Here is a 20,299-nt window from a genome sequence, read left to right as displayed (position 1 = left end):
AAGAATCCATCCCCCCCAACAATAAATAAAAACTAAAAATTAAAAAAATAAGTAAGGGGCTTCCCTGGTGGCACAGTGGTTGGGAGTCCGCCTGCCGATGCAGGGGACAGGGGTTCGTGCCCTGGTCCGGGAAGATCCCACGTGCCGCGGAGCGGCTGGGCCCGTGAGCCATGGCTGCTGAGCCTGTGCGTCCGGAGCCTGTGCTCCACAACGGGAGAGGCCACAACAGTGAGAGGCCCGCGTACCGCAAAAAATAATAATAATAATAAAAATAATAAATAAATAAGGAAATAGATAGGAATTTCCTGGCAGTCCTGCAGTTAGGACTCTGTGCTTTCACTGCCAAGGGCCCGGGTTCAATCCCTCGTTGGGGAATTAAGATCCCACAAGATGCTCGGCCAAAAAAAAAAAAAGAGAGAGAATTCAGCCCTCCAGAGCCTGCCCCTCACCCTCCAGCCTCTGCACACCGTCGTCCCGGATCTGGATGAGCACCCTCTCCTCCGAGAAGGAGCTGGGGTGGTGGCTGCACGAGGCGGCGATGCCCACATCCACCTTGGAGTGGATGCAGTAGAAGCGCTTGCCCCGCCGCCCCGGATCTCAAGGGTCAGCTGGGCAAGGTTGGCAGCGAAGCTCTCCATCGTAATGATGAGGAAGAAGTCGTACCGGCCCGGCAGCACCCGCTGGAGGTATTTGTCAGCCCAGAAGGCGTGTGCGCCTATGCCCGGCAGGTCCCTGATGACGACGTTGGGGTACTTGGGGTGCGGGTATGGCGTGGGGCCCATGGTCATTTCCACCACACCCGTGCAGGCCGAGGTGGGGTCCTCGCCCCCCCAGCCCCTGGATGGCGTTGACAAAGGTCGACTTGCCTGAGCCCGTTTCCCCCCGGTAACACGAGTGTCCAGCCCGACGTTCTCCAGAGGATGAAGCGTAGATTGTAACTGTTGGCAGGTCCCCCGCCTCAAAGGCCTCCTCCAGAGCCCTGGTGTCCTTCGAGAGCCCCAGTATCTTGGACTGGCTGAGGCATGATTGGAAGACTTTGCTTGCCATGGGCTGCCTGACCCCCAGCTCCCCGTCTTCAGGACTTGATGACAGGACAGGTAAGGGAGTATTTTCACTCTGAGTTGCCCTCTCTTCTCTACATCCCTCAGCTTGCCTGAAGTATTTGCGGCATCACCAGTAATAGCACTGAGAGTGTTACAGGATGCCAGGCCCGGTGCTAAGTGCTTTATTTAAGTTCGCATTTATTCATCACCACCAGCTTCTCCTCCTGGAGTATCTCATGAAATCCTCAAAACAGCCAGAAAAGATTCCTTCCCTTCCTATCCATATTTGGCATTGAAACGATAGATCACTTGCCCAAGGCCTCCAGCTAATTCCTGGGTATATTGGGAATGGGGCTGAGGTCTTTTGGTCCTGGAATTCAAAGTCTTGAAGTTGGGTGGGGGGGGCACTTACCATGCACCAGGCACTGGGATCAACCATAAAGGGCAGTGATTAAGATCTGGAATCTTCATCATTGCTGGTAATCATAGATCAGGTTTATTTGATGTTTACTCTGGGCCAGCCACTGTTCTAACCATATACATGATTTCATCAAGTGCCCATTCTACAGAGCAGAAAACTGAGGCTCAGGGAGATAAAGGTCCCTTGCTAAATGTCTTACAGCCTGCACCAGAACCAGGATATGGGCCAGCTCCCTCTGATCCTTTTGCCATACAACCCCCCCCAAATCTTTGCACAGCTAAGCCCCCACTACGTGCCAAGACCTCTTTGGGTGCTGCATTTCCGGCACTAGCAAGAGAGACGGGTCTAGTGCATTTGTGGAAACATTACTCATCCTCTCTGCCTGGCTCCTGAGTACGTGCATGTGCTCGGGAACCACAGGGCACACCTAGGCAAGCCCCGTCCTGCCTCTAGGCCTCCGAGGCCTCACCAGTGTGATGGATGGGCAGCCACGTTTACATCCTGGGATTGCGTGACGGCATCTAATCCCAGCCGTGCCAGGGACTTGCGGGGTGACGAGGGGCAAGCTATATCCCCTCTGGAGCCTTTATTTTCCCCTCTGTGAGGGGGGGTGGTGTCAGTTTCCTCACCTGTGGAGTGGAGAGATGACTCCTCCGAGCCCTCCCAGCTCTGCTGTTTTAGGAAGACTCCGGGTCTTACTGCTGGCGAGGTTCAGGAAGAGACGGGCTTGGAACATCGGGCTGAGCTGGATCTTTATCTGTGGGTAGCCATGGAAGGGTTCTGAGCAGGGAAGGGAGGGGTCCGAGGTGGACATTAGAAAGAGCCCTCCTGGGAATACCCTGACGGTCCAGTGGTTAGGACTCTGCGCTTTCACTGCCGAGGGCCTGGGTTCGATCCCTGGTTGGGAAACTAAGATCCTGCAAGCCATGTGGCGTGGCCCATAAATAAATCAATAATAAAAATAATTTTAAAACGAGCCCTCGTGGCCTTACGGTGCATGAGACTGGGACCTGGGAGACAAGGTGAGGGGCTGGGGCAGGACCTAGGTGGGGAGGGGGAGGCCTCAGCTGGAACAGGGGCTGGGGGTTGAGATGGGAGGTGGGAAAGGGAGAGGTGGAGGCAGAAGGGACAGGACGAGGCCACCAGTTGGAAGCAGGAGACAAAAGTCACCCAGGCGGGCTTCCCTGGTGGCGCAGCGGTTGAGAGTCCGCCTGCCGATGCAGGGGACACGGGTTTGTGCCCTGGTCCGGGAAGATCTCACATGCCGCGGAGCGGCTGGGCCCGTGGGCCATGGCCGCTGGGCCTGCGCATCCGGAGCCTGTGCTCCACAACGGGAGAGGCCACAGCAGTGAGAGGCCTGCGTACCGCAAAAAAAAAAAAAAAAGAAAGAAAGAAAAGTCACCCAGGCTGTCTCTCTTAACCTTAGGCCCAGTGTGGTGAGAGCAGGCCTGAACTTTCCATCTCAGCCACTTGGGGTCGGCGAGTCCTGGGCTTAGGATGATGTCTTAGGGTCCACAGGTATAGGGATGTGGGCTGTGTTTTTGAGAATGGATTTGGAAGGGACCTTCTTTCTTGTGCATCTAAGGGGTCTGGGATATCCCTACCATGGTCCCTCACACCTCCTTTGGTGCCAAAAGGTCCACATGAACCCCAAGTAGTCCTTGCAGAGCCAATGGGAGGCCTTCTGGGAAGAGGGGAATCTTTTGCAAAGCACAGAGCTCTTCAGCAAAGAAAATTGGCACCGCCATTAATCCTCCAGGTAAAAGTGGACCCTGTTAGTCTGTTTCCCAGAGTCAGGGGTAATGTGAGGCCCCCAGATGAGGCTAGAACCATCACCACGTCCTGGAGCACCCTCGGGGCGTATTAGTGAGGCCACCTTCACAGCACCAGAGCTGCCTTCTGAATTCCTGGAAACTCGCCCTTCTCTGCACCTAAATCCCACCTTTCCCTGACCCTCATCCAAGGCCACAGATGCTCTTGGGGCAACCCCTGTCCTGTCTAAGCCCCCCAGTCTGGTGGTTCGTTTTTAAACATGCATGACTGTTGACTCAGCATGTGAGTTTGGGCTTGAGCAGATAAGGGTGTCAGATTCACTTCTGCATCCAGCCAAAGAGCCAAGCACAAAGCCAGAGGATATGCCAACCAGTTGGGTTCCCAGGGTCTCCTGGGCCAGGCTAGTACCATCACTCAGTGTGTTACACACCCTCTGTCATTCAAAGCCTCGCGCAGAAATCCCAACAGGCGCCCTCACTGTCAGACCCGTGGCCTTTCGGCACCATCCCCAACATCTGCGCCCAGCCATGCAGCCACGCACACACAGACCCGGAACCCCAGTCTCAGCCAACTATTCACGATCTTAGACCACAGCATCCAAATCACAGAGACGTACCAAGATTCCTCCCAATCACAGATACACCAGCAAGCTCGCCGCCACACACATCCACACGCAGACCCACTCACCATCTTTCTGAAATGAGATTCGTTCTAGGTGGCCGGTTGCGCCCCTGCCTCTTCCCTCCTTGCATGCTCACAGAATTGCCCACCTGCCCTCTCACCACCTCCGCTCTCATTCTGTTCCCCCAGTTTCCCCATGGTTCCCCGTGGCCACCTGGCCTCCCCTCTCCCTGCCACCCACCCCCACCATCACTCACAGGCAGCAGGGCTGGCCCAGGATGTCCCATCTCCCCCTCCTCTGTTTAACCCAGTTGCTAGGCACCATCGTGCCGAGCCCGGGCACGCGTTGGCCACCCCTCTCCCACCAGAGCAGGCCTTTGGGACTCTGGGGTTCTCAGAAAGGGACATGATTGCAGGCCCCAGTGCCCACTCAGCCACCCACCCAAGTTGACAGTGGGCTCCTGTCTTGGATCCAGGCCGGGCTGTCCTGTCGCCCCCAAATCCCTCATGGTCACTTGGGGACCAGGGAGAGAGAGACTGTTAAAGATCCCTGACCCTCCCCCCCACCCCCCGTCCATACCTTGAACGTCTCCCTCCCAAGATCAGTTCCTATCCCAGGTTTGGGACTTGGACTTGGGCCCACCTGCCACCCTCAGCCCTCCACGCCCCGCCCCTCAGCAACTGCAGCTCTCATTTTCACCACATCAGCCTTTTTTGTCTGTTTGGTTGGTTTCGATAAGGCTTGGTTTGTGGGTGAGGCAGGAGGTTGGGGGCTGCACTTTCATTTGTCTTCCAACAAATCTCGCTTCTTCCAGCTGTCGAGAACGTACTTGAGGAGGAGGCCGAGCTTCTGGCAGGTCGAGAGCAGGTCTTCCTCGCCGCTCCCCTCCCCGGATGCCCGCTTTTCCACGCCGTTGTCACCAGCCACCTGCAGGCTGACCTCAGGCTGGGACCCCTCCTCCTCCAAGGCCTTGATGCGGACCTGCTGGGCATCCTCGGCCATCTCGTTGAGGCAGCCCCGGAGCATGGCGTAGACGGTGCCGAAGCTGATGCCCCCCGGCCGCCAGCGTTCCGAACAGGGGGATGCCCTCAAAGGCCCGGGCCACCTGCATGGCACCGTCGGACGACTGGGAGTAGAGCCGCGGGACAGTCTCGGGCGAGACCTCGTTGGCCAGCGGGGAGAGGATGGCCGAGCGCAGGTCGCCGGCCTGTTTGCCCACCTGCTCGGCCGGCTTGGCTACCAAGTCGTCGTCCAGGCCGAAGCTGCGGTGGTAGCCGCGCAGCGAGCGGAGGAGCAGCGCATCGTCGTAGGCGGCCGCCGGCCGGGCCCGGGCAGAGCCTGGATGACGCCCAACACCAGGGCCGTCTTGAGCACCTGCTCCTGGAGCATGTCCTCCTCCTTCCGCAGGGCCTCCAGCGAGATGTCGGGCAGCGACAGCAGGCCGGCCTGCCGACGGCGCGCGGGCAGATCGTGCTCCCGGGTGGACACGAGCAGCGGAAGTCGTAGCGCGCGGGCGAGAGGTTGGACACGAGGAAGACGCGCGGGTCGTCACGCCGGCCCCACGCAGCCGCTCGGCGCGGTGCTCGCGGATCTCCTGCAGGGCCGCCGCCTCGCTGAAGCCCGAGGGTCGCTGGGTGCGCGTGGCCGCCAGGTCCTCGTCTACCTTGGTGCGCACGAAGTAGAACTGTTTGCCCTGGCGCAGGATCTCGGAGGCCAGGCGGGTCTCCACGGCGCCGCAGCGGCGGGGGGAGACCAGCAGGAAGACATCATAGCGGCCGAAGTCCACCTGCTTCAGGTGGACTTGTCGGCCGGGCAGCCTGGAGAGCTGGCCCCCGGCAGGTAGGGCGAGGGCTGCCTCGTGGTCTCTACGACGCCAGTGAGGGCCGCGCCGGGGTCCTCGGCGCCCAGGCCGCGGAGGGCGTTAATGAGGGACGACTTGCCTCCCCGGACTCGCCTGTGACGCCCACCTCCAGCCGGGTGCAACTCCCGGAGGCAGGAGGCGGCCTGGGGGATGTCTCCCGACTCGAAGGCGGTGCGCAGGGCCTCCAGCTCTTCCTTGGCCGTGAGGATGGTGTTCTCCTCCTCCCCGGGCACCGCTGGCAACTTCGAAGTAGCCATGGTGACCGGCGGTTCAGAGGGCGCGGGGGCTGGGGGAGAGCCTCGGACGGACACGTGATCCTCAGCGTCTGCGGGGGAGCGGGGAGAAGGGAGCCGTTCACGCCTCCCGGGCCTTGGCGTGGGGCAGGGAGACAGACAAGCCGAGGATATAAGGGGAGTCCCTCTGGAGCCCCGCAACCCTCTCCTTCTCAAAAACCCGGGGTACGTTTTGGACACGAGGTAGGGGGCTTTGGAGTTTGGTAGGCCCAGGTTCCCATCCCATCTCTGACACTAACTTGCTGTGTGGCCTGGGGCAAAACTAACTTGCTGTGTGGCCTGGGGCACATCTCTGAGCCTGTTTGCTTCTCCGCTTCATGGGTGTAATGACTGACCTGCCTACTGAGGGGCTGAAGAGTCTTTGGAATAACCTAGGAACTCGGACCGTTTTATGGGCAGCTTGATACCCATGCAGTCACACGGGGCCCCACACTTAAAAGGCCCAGCTCTTTGCTTAATACTCTGATGACACTGATGAAAATTGTAACTATTTGAAGCAGGGGCCCTGCATTTTCATTTTGCACTGGGCCCCGAAATTTACTTAGCCAGACCTGCAACGGAAGGGGCTTCAGCCCAGCTCCTGCCAACCAGGCAGAGAGCCCTGCTCTTCTGCTGCTTCTGCTGTGATCGGAAGCAGTGTGAAGTGATGACCAAGGGGACCCAGACCCTGGAGCCACACTGCCTGGGATCCAATCTGGGCCCTACCACATACTGGCTGAGAGATCTGGGGCAAGCTCCTTAGCTGTGCCTCACGTTCCTCATCTTACACATGAGGATCATGACGATCATAATAGCGAACCACCTCCTAGGGCTGTTGAAAATGAAATGAGTTCATACATATAAAGCACTTAAAATAGTGCCCGGGGAATCCCCTGGTGGTCCAGTGGTTAGGACTACGAGCGTCCACTGCAGGGGGCCAGGATTCGATCCCTGGTCGGGGAACTGAGATTCCAAAAGCCTTGAGGTGTGGCCAAAAATAAAATAAAATAATAATCAAATAAGATAGTGCCCGACCCAAAGCAGGTGGTCTGCGTTATCAGCATCATCGTCATTGTTCTGATCATTATTAATATTCTGAGCTGTGTGACGTCCCTGCCCTCTCTGAGCCTCGCCTGCACCATCTGCACCATGGAAGATAACCTTGGCCACGTCACAGGGCTGCTGTGACCATCGTGAGCCCCATCATCTATCTTTCTCTAGGCCATCTTTGAAGACATTCTTGGGTGCAGCCAGGCATGGGGGGTGGCGCCCCCCACACCGGGCGTCTCATTAAACACCCAGCCCTGTTTGGCAGGCCTTGCTAGGCCAAGTCCCCTCCCACCTCTCAGAGCCCGTCATGATGGTCTCTCCTGTGATCCCATCCTCCTCACCTTGGAGCTTCCCTGGCCTCCCTCTTCCCAGTCACACGCTCTTCTTGTCCATCGCCTCTAAAATACACTTCCTCATTGACTAAGACTCTTCAGAGAACCCCGGGAGAGACGCTCAGGTCAGGGATCACTGTCCCCATCGGACAGAGACAGACTGAGGCTCAGACTAGACAAGGGATGTCCCCGCTCAGAGGCACAGCCGGGACTCAAACCCAGGTCCCTCTGAAGAGCTGCTCTTCCTTCAACCACACGTCTTTGCCTCCCCCTTCTCTCCTCGGCTACCCCCGTTCCCAGCCGCACCCAACCTCCTACAGAAGACCGTCCTTATTCCACTGTTCCCTCCAGGTCTGATCCCCCAGCCCAGGTCGAGGCATTTCCCCCAGGCTATACCCAGTCCCTCCTGTGCCCTGTCCCCTTAACCCATCCCAGGGCATGGCCTGGGTAGAGGAGAGGGGGATCCTGGGACAGGTCCCAATGCAAGGGGCGGACAGGCCAGTGGCCCCTGGGGTGGGCCTAGGGTTGAGGGAGCTGGGACTGGGATTGGACAGGGCCCAGCTGGAGAGCCCTGCCCTTGGGGCACTCATCTGCCCTGTAGGCTCTCTCTCCCCTCTCACTCTCCCCACTGGTGGGGCTTCCCCCCCACCCCGCGGTTAGCACAAGGTCAGGGCCCATTGCTAGGATCCATTATAATAGCAAACCGCAGCTTAGTGGTCAGCCAGCCCTGGTACAATAATGTGAGGGTGATGTCAGAGGGTGGGGTCCCATGGTGGGCCCAGGACCCCACCCCCCAGCTGCTCATGGGGCCACCACTCCACCACACAAACCCAGAGACCAAGAGATGAAAAAATATTCTCAGAAATTCCCAGACAGCAAACACACAGACTAAGTTTCCTCCCCAGAGTCCACAGCCACGCAACCCTGGCCCGAAAGGGAAAGGAAAGACACAGACCCTCAAATACAGAGTCATTACAGAAAAGCCAAACGCAGGCAAACGTACAGATATAACAGCCACGCAAGCAACACACATTCAGGCACACGCAAACTTGCCGACTGGAAGGGACACAGTTACACACGCAGACAACGTACACAGATGAAATCCTCTGAAACCCACCACATCCATTCATTCTGCTCCAGCTCCTAATCCGTGTGGCCAGCCGTGATCCGGGGCCCCAGAAGTACATGAGGCTAGGCTTGGCCCTTGGAGGCTCCAGGTTGGAGGAAAGGGGGATGGTAGCAGCCCCGGGTGACTGTGGGCCAAGACAGCTGCCAGGCACCTGCACAAATGCATCCAATGCAGGCTGGCACGCTGCCAGGGGCGCTTCTCCAAGCTCCTGAGAGCGCCAGCCAGAGAGAGGCTGAACCCATGCCTATCTGCCAAGTCTTCTCTTCCCTCTTCATTCATCAAACATTCAGCACCTCTCCAGGCCCCGTCCTGGGCTAGGTGCTGGGAACGCAGCAATGATCAAGACAGCCCCAGGCTCTGTCCCCACAGGACTCATAGTCCAGTGGCGGAGTCAGATCCATCCCCAGAGAGTGATGGCCCACATGGGGCCAGACTGGGATGGGGGACCCCAGAGGACTGTGGGAGTACCAAGGGGCCACCTGACCCAGCTCAGGATTCAAGGAGCGCTTCCTGGAGGAACAGGCATCTGAGCTGAGACCTGAAGGATGAGTAGGAGGGAGCCAGATCGCCTGCTAGGGAGGCGCATCCAGGCTAAGGAACCAACATATGCAAAGACGCTAAGCTGAGAGGGAGCTCTCATTTGCCCAGTAATTCACTCAGTTACTTGGCCATTCCACAAACATTTGTTTAGACCTAAACAGTCCCTGTGCTAGTCCAGAGATGTGACTCACACTCACCCCTGCTCCTACACACACCCCGGGCTGGTAGGTGTGCTGACTTGCTCACACACTAAGGCTGAGTGTTCACTTACTGGCATTTATGATGTGCCAGGTGTGTGTGAAGCCTGTCAGATGGAGTAACTCATTTAACCTGGTCTAGAATTCTGTTCTCCCACCTGAAAAAAAAAGAATATATACATATATGTGTAACTGAGCCACTTTGCTGTACAGCAGAAATTAATGCAACATTGTAAATCAACTATACTTCAATTAAAAATTTTTTTTAAAAAAACAAAAATGAACAAAAAAACTTTACTGCTAAAAACTGCTAACCATCAAAAACAAAAAAAAGAAAAAGCAGCTCCATGATCACACCCAGGCAGTGCCACCTACATCACAACGGCTGCCTGGCTGTAAAGCGCCATCGACTGTGACTCTTCCTGATTTCAAAATTGCTAAAATGCAGGGGGCATGAAAGGGGTGCATCTTAGAATCGATGAAGGTGTTTCCTGAGTGTTCATGCTGCACCTGCCAGTCCGGGAACGCAGCAATGACGCAGACGGTATTTCCCGCAGGGAGGAAGTTTGTGCGATATACGTTTACTATGGACCAAGGCCCATTGGTTGATGTTCGGGACCCGGCAGTGGCCAAGACAGCCCCAGTCCTGTCCCCACAGGACTCAGAGTCCCGTGGGGAACACAGACCCACGCCCTGACCGTGACAACCCACAGTGGGTGAGGTGGGGATGGAATGGCCCAGAGGGCTGCGAGAGCCAGGGGATGCCTGACCCAGCAGTGTGTTGAGGTGCCAAGTCAGCGAAGGGTTTTTGGAGAAAGTTACTCACTCAGCACACGTTTTCTGAACACCTGCTGTGCGCCAGGCCCTGTGCTGGTCAAGGCTGGAGATACAGCCAGGACTAAGACGGTCCCTGGTGCTTCCTTCCGGAAGCTCCCGGTCCTCTGCCTCCTCTTCCTGCTCCCATTTCTCCTTCCCGCTTCTCATCCTCCTTTCCTCTTTGTCCTTCCTCTGTGTGTCTCTGAAAAATCCTAAAGCACCGCCTTAGAAATATCTACACATTATGACCTTCACCTTCCTGCCATTTGCCATCATCCTGGGGAAACCTGAAGCGTGTCCCCAGGGATTCATTCATGCATTCATTCAAATACGTATTGGCTGCCTTCTGGATCTGGACACAGTTCTGGGCACGGACACACTGGTGAACAAGACACAGATGGCCTTTGCCCTCATGGACCTTATATTTTTGGAAAGATATAGGTAATAAACAAAAATAAGGTAGTGTCCGATAGTGATAAGAAAAAAGAAGAACAAGATAGCAAGGGTACAGGGTGGGGTGGAGGGCTGGTAGATCACCTGTAACTATGGCTGCCAACAATTTCTCCCATCTCCTTGGACACATGCCACTCTTCCCATCAAGAGGGGGAGTCTCTGTCCTTTCCAGGATCTGAGCTGGCCTTATGACTTGCTTTGATCAACAGAATGTAGCAGAAATGACATTCTGGGATTTCTAGGCCCAGGCTTTAAGAGGGAAGCTTCTGCTTTCTCCTTCTCAGAGCCCTGAGCTACCATATAGAGGTCCTGCTACCCTGCTGTAGAGACCCCATGGAGAAACAGAGACCGCATGGAGATGAGCCTGAAGCCATCTAGGATGTTCCAGCCCCAGCTGAGCTCCAGCTGAATGCACAGGAGTGACCCTAGCCGATACCATGTGGAAGTAAAAGAACCATCCAGCTGAGCCCAGCCAACCCTCAGACTTGTGAGAAATATTAAATCATTGTTTTACGCCACTAAATAGCCAAATGATTTGGGAGAGGGAGCGTGCTATTTTTGATAGAGTGGTCTGAGAAGTCCCGTCTAAAAAGGTAACATTCTTCTATCTTAATAAAGTAAGGAAACAAGCCATGTGGACATTAGGAGGAAGAGCATTCCAGGCAAAGGGCATGGACGTGCAAAGGTCCTGAGGCAGAAGTGAGCCTGATGTGTCTGGGGAGAATCATGGTGGCTGGTGTGGCTGGAGCAGAGTGACAAGGGAGGGAGTTCTAGGACATGAGGTCTGAGAGGTGATCAGGGCCCAGATCTCATGCTAGGCAGTGAGGATTTATGTACCTTTTACCTGTGGGGGAATCCAAGGCTTTTGGGGGGATGTCAAGAGGGGGCCAGAAATGAGGTGGGGGATCCTTCTGCACTCAGTGACGCGGTTTGGTCAGAACTAGTCAGGACTAGGGTCAATAAGCTGACATTGGGTGCAAAATTTAAGGGGGTGCCAAAAACTCAGTTATCAAGATAAATGATATTTTTACTGCAATATTTTTTTAATTTATTAATTTTTCATAAATTTATTTATTTATTTTTGGCTGTGTTGGGTCTTCATTGCTGCGCACAGGCTTTCTCTCATTGCAGCAAGCAGGGGCTACTCTTCATTGCGGTGCACGGGCTCCTCATTGCAGTGGTTTCTCTTGTTGCAGAGCACGGGTTCTAGGCGCACGGGCTTCAGTAGTTGTGGCACGTGGCTTGCAAGCTCTAGAGCGCAGGCTCAGTAGTTGTGGTGCATGGGCTTAGTTGCTCCGTGGCATATGGGATCTTCCCAGACCAGGGCTCGAACTCATGTCCCCTGCATTGGCAGGCAGATTCTTAACCGCTGTGCCACCAGGGAATCCCTCTTCACAGCTTCTTGACTCCAATTTTGAGTTAGGTTTCCTTAACACATTTTCACATTTCCTCCTTTTGATCAAGATCTTTCTCTGAAAGCACAGCTGATCAAAAGTTGGGTCTTCTGTTCCTTATTAGAATAATTTTTGTCCTTCGGTACCAGGAAGGTACCGAATTCACTGCAAAGCACTGAGCCAACATTATTCTATTTAGTGCATTGTTTCTGCAGAGGTTTGACAGGCAAGAGATGTAAAGTTTTAAAATAATTATGCAAAGCAGAATTTAAAGTAGTATGACAAATCCAGTTTGTATAATCATCCTGAACCATGAACCCAGACCTGAGGGTAGTCAACTGAACAAGTTAAAGGACCATGGACAGTCAGATGAAATTTGTTGTAACCAATGCGCTTGTTCCCTGATCTTGTGTAATTGAGTTTCTACTTCTCCAGAGACATTTATCCATGTGAAAAAGGTACTTGCTATTGCATAGATTCCTCTTTCTTCAGCAGGTAGGTAATCAAGGGCTATGTGACTGTCCAAAACTATTTTAGTTAACAAGTCAAGTAATGGTTGTTGGGCTGCTATTGCTTTGGCTGTGGAATTGGCCAGTTTTCCTAATGTTAGGGAGAGATTTCTGATCATACGTTTATTGGCACTAAGTCCAACTCAAGGGAGAAAGGCTCTCCCGATGGAGGCAACCCCAGAGACATGTATGTCTCCAAGTTGTTCACGCCTGAATCTGTGGCTCAGGACTGGAGAGGTGACAGCCACGGAGGCCAGTAAAATTTTAATGGTCTCTAGACCAAACAGGGAGTTTTATTCTTGTTATTTTTTCCTTATGTCCATTTCTTTACACAGAGCCTGGACAAAAATTTACCCATGTTTGGGTTTAACAAGAGAAAGGGAAATGGACCAGGGTGGTCTCTAGAATCACGGACAGATCAGAGTTTTTGATGACAAATCCAGCAGTCTGAAAAGTTATCTCCCTTAACAATGGCCTGAGAGAAACGGATAATGGCATTATCTTTCTAGACCAATGCCAGAGTAAAGGAAAGAAAGGGAAGAAGAATGGAAGTGTTTTATATTTAGCTAAAGTAAGAAGTCTTTATCTGGCATCTTGGGAGGAAGCAGTCTACCTCAATGTCAGCTACATCTCTTCCTAGTCAATTTGATATGGAGGTCTCTGGCATTTGTACAAGTATTGGATGCCAGGCAGAGCCTTTTTCAGCTGTGAGATGTATATCCAAGTTTCAAGTCCCTGAAGTTTGGCTGCCATCCAGGTAATGAGGAAGATATGGTTAGTCTCTTCCAAGGAGACCCAAGGGCAGTCTTTGTTCTTACTGACAGAAACATTAGTTTGGAGATTCATAGCCAGATATTTGAGGATACTAGACGAATTCAGGATCCAGTCCGGTTTACATAACAAAATCTCAGACTATTAGCAGGATTGAAATATAGACAGATTTCTCTCTCTACAACTGCCGCCATTTTAATCAAAGATACACAGTAAAACTAAATTTATTTGCATTAAATTTGCCCTGATTATAAATGCAGCAAGAACAGTGATTGACCATATAATCTCTTTTTAAGACTACTTTGTTGGAACTTTTTATAAGGAATCTCAGATGAAATGCTAAAAACCCCTCGAGTCCAGGAAGTCAAGCCAAAGTTAAGGCAGTTCCTTAAAGCTGTTTGGTCATATTTGACTCTATGCATATCTCTCTTGAATATAATATTCCAGTCAACACCTTGGTAATAGAGCCAGTGTTTCTAATTGTCCTGTTACAAGGAGAACAGATTTTTATTGAACTTATGTAAATAAGTAACTATATTGCAATGAAAATAATATGCAAGAATTTCCAAATTTTGGAGGGATCAGGTAGGAAGAGAAAGTACATGTTTCATTTTTGTTTACAAGGGTATACTTTGCCAAATTGCTATAAGTCATAGATAACTTAAGACAAAAGGTTTCAGACTTCCCTGGTGGTACAGTGGCCAAGACTCTGTGCTCCCAATGCAGGGGGCCCAGGTTCGATCCCTGGTTAGGGAATAAGGTCCCACATGCTGCAAATAAGAGTTCGCATGGCAACTAAAAGATCCCACGTGCCGCAATTAAGACCCGGCGCACTCCCCTGGTGGTGCAGTTGTTAAGAATCAGACTGCTAATGCAGGGGATATGAGTTCGATCCCTGGTCCGGGTGGATCCCACATGCCACGGAGCAACTAAGCCCGTGCACCACAACTACTGAGCCTGCGCTCTAGAGCCCGCGAGCCACAACTACTGAGCCTGTGTGCCACAACTATTGAAGCCCACGTGCTTAGAGCCCATGCTCTGCAACAAGAGAAGCCACCGCAATGAGAAGCCCGCGCACCACAACGAAAAGTAGCCCCTGCTCTCCATAACTAGAGAAAAGCCCATGCGCAGCAACAAAGACCCAACACAGCCAAAAAAATACAATTAAAAAAAACAAAAGACCCAGTGCAGACAAATAAACAAATAAATAAAAATAAATATTTAAAAAAAGACAAAAGGTTTCCTTAAATATGAAAAAACAGGGACTTCCCTGGTGATCCAGTGATTAAGACTATGCTCCCAGTGCAAGGGTCTGGGTTTTATCCCTGGTCAGGGAACTAGATCCCACGTGCCACAACTAAGACCTGATGCAACCAAATAAATTAACTAAGTAATTAACAAAAACACACAAAATCTTTCCTTTCTAGGCATATTGCTTAAAAAGTAAGGAAAAACCTTTTACAAGCTCCTCTCAGAAGCAGACCAATAGTAGAAGCAAACTTTGTCATTTTAGCAGATGAAAGAAAGTTAAGTTCCAGTTTTATTCATAAGTACACTATTGATATTAAGCTTATTTTTTTAAAAAAAACCTTTATAGAAAATTTTTTCAATCTTATCCGGCTTGATCACACCATAAAATTCCTTTCCCAAGATTCCTTTTCCATGAATCTTCTACAAATATCTATGTTCATTTCAGTTTCTTTCCCTTTCCAAAATAACCAGCTTTACTTTAGGATAAAATCACTTTCATCTTCCTCAACAAAAATGCATCTCCATACCTCACACCCTTTCTAAAACAATAACAACAATAAAAAAAAAAACCCATATCCTAGTTTTCTTGCATACTGAGTTATTTCTCTTATTATTTCCAGTAGCTTTAATTGCATATATTAATTAGAATTCTTAACCCTTAGAAACCTTAATTTTTAGTGAAAATAAAAGAGTAAACAATTATGAACTGTTTCTTCTAATCAGCATTCTGTGGCTTGGCAAATTTACAAATACTTTTTATAATTTCTAGAAACAAACTTTCTCATAGAAAATTTTCTCAGTGTGGCATAAAACATGTTTACTAATAAACCCAAATGTCTAAAGGAAGCCCAAAATGGATAAACCTATGTTCAATATTTAATGTTTCACAGACTTCCCTGGTGGTACAGTGGTAAAGAATCGCCTTACAAGGCAGGGGACGCGGGTTCGATCCCTGGTCAGGGAACTAGGATCCCACATGCTGCGGGGCAACTAAGCCCGTGCGCCACAACTACTGAGCTCACGCGCCTCAACTAGAGAGACCCTGTGCCGCAAACTACAGAGCCCACGCGCTCTGGAGCCTGAGCGCGACAACTAGAGAGAAGCCTGCACGCCACAACGAAAGATCCCGCATGCCTCAACAAAGACCCTGCGTGCCGCAACTAAGACCTGACGGAGCCCAAAATAAATTAAATAAATAATAAATAAATCTTTTAAAAATATATTAAATGTTTCACTGTTTTATCTATTTGGAGATGATTTGGATATTCAATGAATTCAACTTAACTCATTATTTAACTGAACTTAGCAAAACTAAGGTTCCAGTTTACAAAAGATTTGGGGAAACTATTTTTTAAATTCACCTGAAGACTTTTTATCCTACTTACATCTATTTAATTTACTCATTTTTAACAACAATGTTTAGATTACTTATGAAAATTTCATCATACCAAGTTACTTTTCTTGCTGACAAATTTTTGCAATATGAACTTATTTGACTAATAAGCCCAGGTAGAATAAAAGTTGTATGTTTGCATTACATTCCATGTTTATAACTCTAAGACATGTCCATTTTAATCAAATTATTTTAACCGAACAATATTTTCCCATATCACATGAACCTGGAAAGCATTTTGGTGAAGTTCTACTATATTTCTTGAAATTTTATGAATACTTAATTCATACAAGCACTTTATTTTCTTTAAGCCAATTAAATCGAACTCTTTTACACATTAATTTTATTGATTTATTTATTTTTATTTTTGGCTGCATTGGGTCTTTGTTGCTGCATGTGGGCTTTCTCTAGTTGCGGCGAATGGGGGGCTACTCTTCATTGCGGTGCGCGGGCTTCTCATTGTGGTGGCTTCTCTTGTTGCAGAGCACGGGCTCTAGGAGCGCAGGCTTCAGTAGTTGTGTCACGCGGGCTCAGTAGCTGTAGCTCATGGGCTCTAGATTGCAGGCTCAAGAGCTGTGGCACACAGGCTTAGTTGCTGCGCAGCATGTGGGATCTTCCTGGACCAGGGATCGAACCTGTGTCCCCTGCATTGGCAGGTGGATTCTTAACCACTGTGCCACCATGGAAGTCCCTACACATTAATTTTTGTGATACCATCCAAAGGGAGAAAATCCCACACATCTACAACACATTTATTGACACACATAAGCACAGAGACAGATGCAAACAGAGACCTTACAGTTTCATTTTAAAATTTATGCCATGAATCAGGTACAATAATACAAAGCACACTAGCTATAAAAGGACAGTTGGAACAAGTTAAGTTTATCTTCTCAGATGGCTAAAGCTCTCCTCCACCACCCAGGTATATTTTAGCTTAAAAGAAAATTCGTATCAGGATCTGAATATTAGCTTCCAGACTGGCCAAATTTCTGATCATAAAGTTACTAAATCCTTTCAAATATCTTGTCAGGTTTTAGCTGGGACAAACAGTAAATATTTCTGGAAGTATTAAATAACTCCATGGACCCAAGAGGTGTCCTCAAAGAAGGTGCAAAGGTTATTACCTTCCCGAGATCCAGAGTCACTCCTAAAGATAACCAAAAGGAGGAACCAAGAGCTGCTTGTCCCAGGCAGGTAGAAAGCCAAGCCAAGGTCTTCAGATGCAAAACAAGACAAGCAAGGAGGCAGTAGCTATCTCTAGGAGAGAAAGGATCGATCACGAATGGGTCTGGACCTGGAAAAAAGGGACAACGTGAAATTTTATTTTCCTATCTCAACTGGCCACTACAGATGGAGATTTGGGAGAGCTGATCTTGGTAAGAATTTTCACCTTTTGTTGGCTTCTGCCAGATTTTTTTAAGGATTGCATCTACAGGTTCTAAGTGGGGTTTAAAGTGGATAGTGTAGCTCCAATGTTTACCAGAATTTGGCAAGGTTGTCTTATTAATTTTTAATTTTAGTTTTCCCTTAGCGGTTTAAGGGAATCATGTAGCAGTTTACCAGGAAATCTCTTGGAGTCTCGTCAACTTTAGGAGAACCTATAGGTCAAGAGAGGAAGTGACAGCCGGAGGTTCAGAGAAAAGGGGAAGCTCAGGGAGAGGATTAGAATGGGGAAGTGGAGGGTCCAAAGGACATGGGGCAGGTACAGTAGCCAAAGAGGAAGTTAGTGCAGTGGGGGTAAAGGGGGTGAAGATGCCTTTTTATTTTCTTTCAGTTATTTACTTACCTCAGTTTAGAATAGTATTTTGTAAAGAGATAGGCATCCCATTCCGTTTGTTTTATTTTAGATCCACAGTCTTCAAATTTAGTTTTGAGAAAAACAAGTTTGGGGAGATCAAAAGATGCGCCGTAGTGGTCATTGAAGTTCTAAATTATCTTTGGTTAGGTTAATCCATAGAGTTAAAATGCGCATGACGGGGCTTCCCTGGTGGCGCAGTGGTTGAGAGTCCGCCTGCCGATGCAGGGGACATGGGTTCGTGCCCCGGTCCGGGAAGATCCCACATGCCTCGGAGCGGCTGGGCCCGTGAGCCATGGCCGCTGAGCCTGCGCGTCCGGAGCCTGTGCTCCGCAACGGGAGAGGCCACAACAGTGAGAGGCCCACATACAGCCAAAAAAAAAAAGCTATAAAATGCGCATGACGAGGGACCATAGTTTTTAAATATAAAGCTGGCCAGGATCCCAGAAGGAGGACCCTCCTGAGATAATTTAGAGGATTGGGATCCCATACTTCAAAATCAGAGGTTCAGAAAACACATAAATACTCACCAAAAAGACGATGGCTTCGAGAAAAAAGATCCTGAATAAAGTTAGAGAGCTCAATCAAAAGGAGGGAGCGCGTGGGCTTCCCTGGTGGCGCAGTGGTTGAGAGTCTGCCTGCCGATGCAGGGGACACGGGTTCGTGCCCCGGTCTGGGAAGATCCCTACATGCCGCCGAGCGGCTGGGCCCGTGAGCCATGGCCGCTGAGCCTGCGCGTCCGGAGCCTGTGCTCCACAACGGGAGAGGCCACAAAAGTGAGAGGCCCGCGTACCGCAAAAAAAAAAAAAAAAAAAAAAAAAAGGAGGGAGCGCTGATCCAAGAGAAGACTTACCAAACCAAAAGGAAGAAGATGATTCACAGAAGCAGAGAGCACAAGGGGCTTAAATGGGTACCGCACATGGTTCTGGGGGTTGTTAGTTCCTCAGGAGTTTGTTTCCTTAGGATCCCAATTATGACACTTATACCTAGCAGGGCCCTGTGGGGCTCTTGGGCACAAAGCCTTTCTGTGTCCCGCATTTCTTTGATCACAGGAAATAGCCTGCATTCAGCCTCCATGACCCTGAGTTCCAACCGGCAGATTCAAGCAGCTGTTCATTAGGGAAGGGAGGGGATGCGAGAAAAGGGAGAAACAAACAGTCGAGAGAAACAATAGAGCAGCCTTGGGGCAAGGTCCTGGTTCCCCAACAACAGATACACACAACATCTTAGAGCTGTTTTGCAGATACTGAAACCCCCTCCAGGTGGGAGAAGTTAGCAATTAATGATGGTATGCTGCCCACAAGCACGTAGACACCACACTAGTTGGAACCTGAGGTTGATGATGCCGACTCCCACTTACCTCACCACCAACCCACCAGAAGAATGTCCACGAGCTGATCACGCTCTCTTTTTTTTTTTTTCTGTCCGCGAGCCTCTCACTGTTGTGGCCTCTCCCGTTGCGGAGCACAGGCTCCGGACGCGCAGGCTCAGCGGCCATGGCTCAGGGCCCAGCCGCTCCAGGGCATGTGCGATCTTCCTGGACTGGGGCACGAACCCGTGTCCCCTGCATCGGCAGGCGGACTCTCAACCACTGCGCCACCAGGGAAGCCCAATCACTCTCTCTTTGAACAATCACTATAAAACTTTTCACTATCCTCTCCAAGTGGGGACCCATAGTTTTTCGAGGCAGGAGGCTGCTGTGTCCCCCTTTGCCTGGCAATGTAATAAAGCTATCCTTTTCTACTTCACCCAAAACTCCGTCTCGGAGATTCGATTTGGCGCCATGTACAGAGAAGCTGAGCTTTCGGCATCAACACCATGAAATGTCAACCTTAATCAGACAAAGGGCAATTTTATTTAAGCAAAAAGTGAGGTTATTCAGGAATAGCGGAGGAAGTGCAATTCAGAACAAGCAAACCATGGAGAACCATATGCAAATTCAGAAAACAAAGGAGGAAAGTATTCTTTTACGGAAGAAAAGAGGAAGTTGGGGAGGGGTTGTTTTGAGCAAAAGTTCATTGAAGGAAAATGAGAGTTTGAGGTGGTGGTGGCTTCTCACTGACTGCAGACAAGGACGGCTTGCTGTTGTCAGGCACCTGCAGCTCGCTGTTGCCAACCAAGAGAGGAAATCTTCTTTCTTCCTGCCGGACTATGCAAGCGGCAACACGTGACGTGCATGAGAGCCCTCCCTTTGTGGCTTCCCAGCTCCAGTTTTTTTTTTTTTTTTTTTTTTTTTGCGGTACGCGGGCCTCTCAATGTTGTGGCCTCTCCCGTTACGGAGCACAGGCTCCGGACGCACAGGCTCAGCGGCCACGGCTCACGGGCCCAGCCGCTCCGCGGCATGTGGGATCCTCCCGGACCGGGACACGAACCCGTATCCCCTGCATCGGCAGGCGGACTCTCAACCACTGCGCCACCAGGGAAGCCCCCAGCTCCAGTTTTGAGTTAGGTTTCCCTAACACATTTTCACAAAGGTATTTTCTCCACTTTTGTCTATGTTGACATTTCCTTAATGTTTAAGGTAGAAAAAACTTTATCTTCTGGAGTCAGACAGATGTGGGTTCAAATCCCATTGCTGACACTCATTAGCAGTCCTTTATCCTGCCTGAGTCTCAGTTTTGTCTTCTTCACAATGCAGATAAATCATAGTACAGTTATCATGATGATTAGCAAC

The 20,299-nt window shown here is 50.6% G+C and overlaps 1 protein-coding gene and 1 pseudogene across 2 annotated transcripts; both read right to left on the bottom strand.

Moving 5' to 3' along the window:
* Positions 1-4,367, bottom strand: LOC308605767 (interferon-inducible GTPase 5-like; annotated as a pseudogene). The gene is made up of 4 exons: positions 4,301-4,367; positions 2,094-2,244; positions 1,456-1,468; positions 1-938 (listed from the first exon to the last, which is right to left on the bottom strand). The product of its transcript is annotated as an interferon-inducible GTPase 5-like (transcript).
* A 272-nt stretch (positions 4,368-4,639) lies between these two features.
* Positions 4,640-6,326, bottom strand: IRGC (immunity related GTPase cinema; the record flags this gene model as incomplete). Its single annotated transcript, XM_081215974.1, is given in 8 exon segments — positions 4,640-4,915; positions 4,917-5,179; positions 5,182-5,358; positions 5,361-5,408; positions 5,411-5,657; positions 5,660-5,802; positions 5,805-5,839; positions 5,841-6,326. Coding segments are annotated over 8 exon segments (1,326 nt in total). The 5' UTR covers positions 5,978-6,326.
* Between the last annotated feature and the right edge of the window lie 13,973 nt (positions 6,327-20,299).

Source organism: Mesoplodon bidens (genome assembly GCF_964165515.1).
Source record: "Mesoplodon bidens genome assembly, chromosome: 18".
NCBI lineage: Eukaryota > Metazoa > Chordata > Mammalia > Artiodactyla > Ziphiidae > Mesoplodon > Mesoplodon bidens.
The sequence above is the reverse complement of the archived record's forward strand: the minus strand, read 5'-3'. Positions and strand labels throughout refer to the sequence as shown.